The sequence below is a fragment of the Colobus angolensis genome, unplaced genomic scaffold, assembly GCF_000951035.1.
Source record: "Colobus angolensis palliatus isolate OR3802 unplaced genomic scaffold, Cang.pa_1.0 Scaffold4, whole genome shotgun sequence".
Classification (NCBI taxonomy): Eukaryota; Metazoa; Chordata; class Mammalia; order Primates; family Cercopithecidae; genus Colobus; species Colobus angolensis.
Window position 1 is genome coordinate 2381130 of NW_012117376.1, and position 8559 is coordinate 2389688.

General features: G+C 42.1%; 1 protein-coding gene across 1 annotated transcript in view; it reads left to right on the forward strand.

Moving 5' to 3' along the window:
• INPP5B (inositol polyphosphate-5-phosphatase, 75kDa) overlaps positions 1-8559 on the forward strand; it is a 95297-nt gene that overhangs the window by 57104 nt on the left and 29634 nt on the right. The window contains exons 8-13 of the mRNA XM_011955648.1: positions 2700-2796; positions 4428-4595; positions 5842-5943; positions 6733-6847; positions 7194-7310; positions 8400-8557. Of these exons, the coding sequence (XP_011811038.1) occupies positions 2700-2796; positions 4428-4595; positions 5842-5943; positions 6733-6847; positions 7194-7310; positions 8400-8557 (757 nt within the window). The remainder of the gene's footprint in view (positions 1-2699; positions 2797-4427; positions 4596-5841; positions 5944-6732; positions 6848-7193; positions 7311-8399; positions 8558-8559) is intronic.

Here is an 8559-nt window from a genome sequence, read left to right on the forward strand (position 1 = left end):
CAAAAAAAAAAAAAAAAAAGAATGATTTTTTTTGCATTTTTAAATGTTTGAAAAGATTCAAGAGAATAATGCTTTGTGATATGTGAAAATTGTATGATATTCGAATTTCAGCATCTATAAATAACATTTCATTAGAATGCAGCCACACTCACAGCTGCTTTTGCACTGTAGCAGCAGAGTTGAACAGTTGCAAGAGACTGTATGACCTGCAAAGCCTAGGATATTTACTCTGTGGCCCTTTACAGAAAAAGTTTACCAATCCCTGGCACAGGATAGGATGGGTAGGTGTTAGCCTTATAAAGCAGAGTGAAGAAGAGGGAAGTTGCTTTCTGATGGGATCTTTGTATAGCTGCAGTAACCTTAATATGCTTACAACATGGCATAAAGGAGGTAGGGGCTGAAGGACTGTGGTGAGTGTTGGAGCTAGACAAGTGGGTAGGATGCAGACTGGGAAGAGCCTTGGCAATTGTATGTAGGGATTTGGGGTCATCCAGTATGAAGCCTTTAAAAGATTTAAAGTGATGTGATCCAATTTACTTTTTAAAAAAATCCTCTGACAACAGTGTAGAGATTGGGTTGGAGAGGGTGGGGTGAGAAAAGAGGCAGAGAAACTAGTTGAGGCTTTTATAGTAATTCAGGGGGGATGCTGGTAACCTAGACTAGCACAGTGACCCTGGGGATAGGAATATATTGGTTTGAGAGGCATTTAAGAAGCACAATTGAAAGGCCTTGGTGTCTTAGTTTAGCCTTAGTCTATAGGCTGTTATAACAAAATACCATAGACTGAGTGGTTTATAAACAACAGAGATTTGGCTGGGTGTGGTGGCTCGCACCTGTAATCCCAGCACTTTGAGAGGCTGAGGCGGGAGGATAATTTGAGCCCAAGAGTTCGAGACCAGCCTGGGAAACATACAAAACTCCATCACTACAAAAAATTACAAAAAGTTAGCTGGGCATGGTGGTGTGTGCCTGTTAAACCCAGATAACAGAGAGGCTGAGGTGGGAGGATCGCATGAGCCCTGGAGGTGGAGGCTATAGTGGACCATGATCAGGCCGCTGCACTCCAGCCTGGAGACCCTGTCTCAAAAAAGAAAAAGAAAAAGAAAAAGAAATATATAGAAAAAACCCACAAAACAAAAGCAGAGATCAGAGATTTATTTTTCACAGTTTTGGAGGCTGAGAAGTTGAAGATCAAGGTGCTGGCAGATTCACTGTCTGGTGAGGGCCTGCTTTGTGGCTTAGTGGCAGGTGTCTTTTCACTGTGTTCTCACATAGCAAAAGGGGAACTGTGATCTCCTGAACCCTTATAAGGGCACTAATCCCAATCATGAGGGCTCCACCCTTGTGACCTAAACACCTCACACCTCCTAAAGGTCCTACCTCCTAGTACGTTATCTTGGGATTTAGGATTTCAACATGACTTTGGGCAGGGGTATAAATATTCAGTCTATAGTATTTGGTGATTGATTGGAGGCATTGAAGTGTAATTATTTTCATGTTCAAATGATTATGCTTTCTTTTTTCAAAAGTTTGTTTTTTCTGGTTCATGTGAATGCATGGTTGAGAAATCTATGTTTAGTAATAGTCTGCAGAGCAAAATTCTTCAGTGGTGTTTCATTCCCCCAGAGCTCCTTCCCGTAACTAATGGGTTTTAAAATCACATCTCTGTGACCTCTTCATGTTGTTCCCTGTTGACAAGAGATCTGGCTTTTAAACAGCAGAGAAGCTATTGGCAGATTAATTTTCCCTTCCAGGTTTATCTTGGTTTAATGACTTTCCCAAAATATTTCTGGGTTGGGTACTTGGGCTCTGGTTTTCAAGGCAATTTGTCAACAATGACAAGCGCTTCTCATTTTCTAGAGCTCTTAGACTATTTCCAGTTTTAATCTCTGACCCTTGCCTTTCTCCTCTTTGGAGTGGAAGTCACTATGTTATGTTTTATAATATGTTGTATAGGTTTTAAAGTCCCCACTCACATGTCAACTCAGTTGATCATATAGTAAACCTGTGAAGAAGGCAGAACAGGTCAAATTACTGAGATTGAGAGAGGTTAGATGGCCTTTCCAAAGTCAGGAGGTAATAAATAGTAAAGCAGGTGATAAAACTTAGGTAGGTTTTCAGATTTCATAGTTTTATGCTTTCCTTAATATACCCTGTATCCAAGAAAAGGGAGTTAGACTAGCTGGAATAGTTATGTTTTCAGCAGTAGAGACACCTGAATGAGATACTTTTTTCTTCTATGTATGGTCTGTGGGACTTCACCCAGACATCAGCATAGGCCTTTTCAAGCAATATCTGGACTACCAATAATTCCTAGACTACAATTTCTGAAGCTGTTTTCTGTATATTAAAGCATATGTATGATTTATTTATTTATTTGAGATGGAGTTTCGCTCTTGTTGCCCAGGCTGGAGTGCAGTGGCGCCATCTTGGCTCACTGAAACCTCCACCTCCCGGATTCAAGCGATTCTCCTGCCTCAGCCTGCTGAGTAGCTGGGATTACAGGCACGCACCACCATGCCTGGCTAATTTTGTATTTTTAGTAGAGATGGGGTTTCTCCATGTTGGTCAGGCTGGTCTCGAACTCCTGACCTCAGGTGATCCACCTGCCTTGGTCTCCCAAAGTGCTGGGATTACAGGCATAAGCCATGGCGTCCGGCCTATGTATGTATATTTTAATTTCTTCCCCTTCCCTTTAGGTGGTTCTAACTTTGATGGTTTGAGGCCAAATGGGAAGGGACTGCCTGTGGACCAAAGCTCCAGGGGTCAAGATAAACCAGAAAGCTTGCAACCAAGGTAATGCAACTCTCCCTTCATTTGTCCCTTGTAGGACTGAGGTTCTCCTCATAGTACTGAGACCATTTTGGGCATAATGTAACTTGTCCCAGGGTAGCTGGCATAGGAAATGTTCTTTTTTTTTTTTTTTGAGAGAGTTTCTCTCTTGTTGCCCAGGCTGGAGTTCAGTGGCGTGATCTCGGCTCACTGCAACCTCCACCTCCTGGGTTCAAGTGATTCTCCTGCCTCAGCCTTTTTGAGTAGCTGGAATTACAGGCATCTGCCACCAAGCCCGGCTAATTTTGTATTTTTAGTAGAGATGGGGTTTCTCCATGTTGGTCAGGCTGGTCTCAAACTCGTGGCCTCATCTGATCCTCTCGTCTTAGCCTCTCAAAGTGCTGGGATTACAGGCGTGAGCCATCATACCTGGCCGGAAATGTTCTTAATAATACCTGACATTTATTTGCACTTACTGCCAGACACCCTGCTCTTATTTGGACTATCTTATTTTAGCCTAAGAGGTAAGTAGTTTTTTCTGTTTTACAATTAAGGAAACTCAGGTGATGAGAAGTTACATAACTCATCCAAGGTCCCAGAATTAGCAAGTGGCCAATCTGGAATTTGAAACTGGCAGTCTAGCCCTTCTTTGAAAATGTAGATTAGAAACGTTTGATTTCACTCTTTCATTCTTTTAGGTGTTTCCTGACTCTGAAGTGACTTTTTTCCTGTTTTATTTACTCTTTCCCTACTTGCCCCCAAGGTGTGTTATTGTATAAATATCTGAAGTCTGTACTCCAGTGCCCCCTACTGAACATATCCAGAATCTGTCTGGTCAAGATAAAACTTACTTGTGTCAGTATTTTAGTTACAACTCTAAATACAGTACAACACAAATAATAATAAAATATAAATTTTCATTGCCTTTCTTTTTATTTTGGATTATTCCTGTGAAATAGATGTACAGAATAGAATGATCAAGTCAAAGGATCTAGAGGGTTTTATAGTTTTTTTCTTTCTTTTTTTTTGAGACAGAGTCTCACTTTGTCACCCAGTCACTGCAGCCTCCGCCTCCCAGGTTCAAGCAGTTCTTGTGTCTCAGCCTCCCGAGCAGCTGGGATTATAGGCATGTGCCACCACACCCAGCTCATTTTTGTATTTTTGGTTAGCAATGGGATTTTGCCATGTTGGCCAGGCTGGTCTCGAACTCCTGGCTTCAAGTGATCTACCTGCCTTGGCCTCCCAAAGTGCTGGGATTACAGGCATGAGTCACCACACCCGACCTGTCAATTACATGTTCGAATCCCATACTCTGCCACCATTCATGTGGCTCGTGAGGCATTAATGACACTGGGTTTCATTTTTCTCATTTAGAACTGAGGGAATTAGATTATCTTTAAGATGCCCCTCTGGTCTGAGATTCTGTGACTCTATTATCAGGAAAATCTCCAGACCAATATATTATACAATCAACAAAATATAAATTTACTTAATTTCACAAAGAAATAATGTTGTTTTAGTAAATAAATTTTACTTTGGCCTCCTTTTGTCTTCTGTGACTTAGATGCTTGTATATGGGAACTTTTAGCTTTGTATTCATTCATTTTGCAATAGGGACTCATCCACATATGAAAAAAATATTTTTGTTCTTCCAGACAGAATAAATCCAAGTCCGAAATTACTGGCATGGTTCGCTCCTCCACTATCACAGTGTCAGACAAGGCTCATATTTTATCCATGCAGAAGTTTGGACTGCGAGATACAATTGTGAAATCACATCTAGTACAAAAAGAAGAGGATTACACCTACATCCAGAACTTCAGGCAAGCTAACGGGGTCCTGGGATGTTTTCAGAGCAGAATGATCATTTGACTTTCTGGAATTTGGTCACTTCCCCCTATACCTGGATTTGGAGGCATACTCTTCTATAGAATCTCTCCCCTCATTTTTGAAATGAGTGATTCCATGCACTCTTCGGTAACAGGCATTTATTCTGTGCCCTTTCTAGGTGGGCACTGTGGTAGGTGTGGTATAGTGGGAGTGACATGACTTGCAGATAGTTACAGAAATATTTGCAGAGACAAATGCAAATGGGTACAGAAGAAGGAGCACCATCCTGATTCTTTTATTTATTTGTTTTTTATGTTTTATCTTATTGAGACAAGGTCTCGCTTTGTTGCCCAGGCTGGAGTGCAGTGGTGCCATCACAGCTCACTGCAGCCCACTGCAGCCTCAGCCTCCTGGGCCCAAGTAACCCTCCCGCCTCAGCTGCTGGAGTAGCTGGTAATACACAAGTGCACCACCACGCCTAGCTAATTTTTTAATTTTTGTATAGACAGCGTCTCACTATGTTGCCCACACGGGTCTCAAGCTCCTGGGCTCGGGCGATCCTCCCGCCTTGGCCTCCCAAAATGTTGAGATTCTAAGTGTGAGCCACCACACCTGGCCTCCTGATTCTTATGTATCCCTCCAAGGTTTTATACTCCCTTGGTTATTCTGGGCCTTTGAAGAAAGTCATTTAAAATGAAATTAGTAAAATGAAGTTAGCTGGTGTTTGGTAATCTTTTTAGGCAAGATTACTAAAAGCTAAATGAATAAAGGTTGTGAGATTCTGCTAGATCTTTCAGAATCATTGCATTGGGACTATAAGATAAAATAACATTGTTTCTAGGGATATAAACTGTCAATTATGGTGAAGTAGTTTTTTGAATACTGGAGTTGCTTTCTTGCCAAAAGTAATTACCAAAGCACTTTTCATTTTTTCATTTCAGTAGTATATACAAGGCAAATAATTAGGCAGATAATGGCTGGGTAATGGCTGTTTAAAGGACGTAGGAAGGTTCAGAGTAGGCCTATACTGTTTGAAGTTGTTATAATAAAAGCAACAGATACCATGACAGACCACAAGTCACCCCTTGGTGCTGCAGTCCTGGTCTAGGTTAGAAATATTTCTTTTGTCTTAAAATGCCAGTCCACAGAGACTGAAACCAGCATAAATCAGCATAAAATGCTTTCTCCTGTTATCTCCATAGTGCTTTGGAGTCACTAATTATTTCTCTTTGGTGACAGGTTTTTTGTGGGAACATACAATGTAAATGGGCAGTCCCCCAAAGAACGCCTGCAGCCCTGGCTGAGCGATGGTGTCCAGGCCCCAGATGTCTATTGCGTAGGGTGAGTGCTTCTCTTCTAGTCCTCTCCATCTTCAAGCACACAGAGCTGTGGTTGAAGGATAGGTCTTCACAGCAGGTGAAGGATTTGAAAAACGAACAGGTGCCTGATAACAGCTGCTTCCCTGTTTGATGTTCTTCCTGATGGCAAGCAAGTGTCTGCCACTATTAAAGTGGAGTGCTTGGCATTTAAGTGCTAATATTTAATTTTTAATGTAATCTTCTGTTAAAATCCTGAATTGCATCCTGAACTCAGTGCATCCTGAACTGAACTTTATTGCTTGGACATTCAATACATTTTTGGTTACAAAGCAAAACTATCTTTTGCCAGAGAAGGAAGGTTAGCCGAAGAAAGTCCCATCAGTTAGTCTTTTTTTTTTTTTATTTTTTTTTTATTTTTATCTTCTCATCACTATACTGGGCATTACTGGTGGGAAGGGGCAGCAAACCTTGTATGGTATATTGAAAAGAACTAGAATTCGTAATTTATATAGACCAAGGTTTGAATCCCAGTTTGCCACTTGGTGCTTGTGTGAACTAGGGGTTACAGGTAAAATAGGGACACTTCGAACTACTTCATAAGCTGGTCATGAAAAGGAAATGGGTTTTTGTTTGCAAAAGCACCTGGAAAGTTCCTTGGCATTTAGTTCCTTGGCTCTAAGTGTTTGTTTATTTTTTCCTCCTGAGGGTCCTGAAGTTTAGCTAGAAAACTATGGCTTATGCACCTCAACCAATCTGAGAATGTGTCATTTGCACATTACTTTACTATCTAACTGGTTGCTTCTCAAAATAGGTTCCAGGAGCTCGATCTGAGTAAGGAAGCTTTTTTCTTTCACGATACCCCAAAGGAGGAAGAGTGGTTTAAAGCCGTGTCAGAGGGTCTTCATCCAGATGCCAAATATGCAAAGGTAAAAGAGGAGTCAGGGACCTCTTAATTTTATGTGGCTATGTGGGGAAATTCCAAGATCATTTTTCACCCTTTCCATGACCTTTATCTTAAGCCAGCCTTAATTATCCCACAATTTTCATTTCCAGATCTTCCAGAAGGGGTGCCTCCGGGTGGGAAAGATGCAGGGTCTTGGCACTCGTAGGTTAGCACATAGCATGCTTGGTGAGTTGAACAGATGATTACCTGTGTTCTAGTGTGGAGAAGGAGGCACATTAATACCCTCAGCCAGCTTCCAGACCATGTTTCCTTTGGGGTATTTATTCCTGTTTGCAGTTTCTATTTAATGCCATGTCTCTCTTTTCCAGGTGAAGCTTATCCGATTGGTTGGGATTATGCTGCTGTTATATGTCAAACAGGAGCATGCAGCTTATGTCTCAGAAGTGGAAGCTGAGACTGTGGGGACAGGAATCATGGGGAGGATGGTGAGTCCTTGGTTGCTTTGTTTGGCACATTGAGGGCCTTAGCGCCTGAGGTATTGACCACTTCTGATGACACAGTGACTACACGTGTCCCAGCTGGAAGATGCCAATATTCCAAGATGAATCATACCCTCAAGCAGGGCTCAGTCGAGCAAACTATTTAGAAACTGTATTTTAGTGAACTGCCTGCGCCTGTCCTCATATTCACCAACACTAGAGCCTCCAGTTGATTCTCCCATTTCACCCATGAAGTATCTTGCAGAAACTATGCTGGGTCATTCAGAAAAACAAAGAATGCTGATAGTAGGTTTGCAATTTCCTTTTCTGGGTCATTCAGAAAAACAAAGAATGCTGATAGTAGGTTTGCAATTTCCTCTTCTTATTGAGGCCATTAAAGTTCTGTTTTTAGGTTCTTCTGTGAGAGCTTAGCTTTGTGTGGCAAAGGGCACCTATGGTTTGCCTGTGATTTAGTGAAAAGAATACTGGATTAAGGGAGCTAGGTTTATGGGGCCGGGCGCAGTGGCTTACACCTGTAATCCCAGCACTTTGGGAGGCCAAGGTGGGTGGATCAAGTGAGGCCAGGAGATCGAGAGAGCTGGGTTGTGGATTCAGCTTTGCCGCTGACTGCCTTCTTCTTTTTTTTTTTTAATCTGTACAATATAGATAATCCCATAGGATTATTATAAAGATTAAGATAAAACATTTTGAAAGTCTGTAGGGTTTTGTTTGTTTGTTTGCTTTGAGATAAAGTTTCACTCTGTCACCCAGGCTGGAGTGCAGTGGCACGATCTCAGCTCACTGCAACCTCTGCCTCCCGGGTTCAACCAGTTCTCTGCCTTAGCCTCCCGAGTAGCTGGGATGACAGGCGCCTACCACCACACCAGGCTAATTTTTGTATTTTTAGTAGAGACGGGGTTTCACCATCTTGGCCAGGCTGGTCTTGAACTCCTGACCTCATGATCCACCCGCCTCAGTCTCCCAAAGTGCTAGAATTGCAGGCATGAGCCACTGCACCCAACCAGAAAGTTTGTAGGTTTGAATGACTGACACAATTAAGCTTGAATTGGATTTCTTTGGGGATGCTTTCCACAGGGCAACAAGGGAGGCGTGGCGATCAGGTTCCAGTTCCACAACACCAGCATCTGCGTTGTGAATTCTCACTTGGCAGCCCACATTGAAGAGTATGAGAGGAGGAACCAGGACTATAAGGACATTTGTTCTCGAATGCAGTTTTGTCAGCTTGACCCAAGCC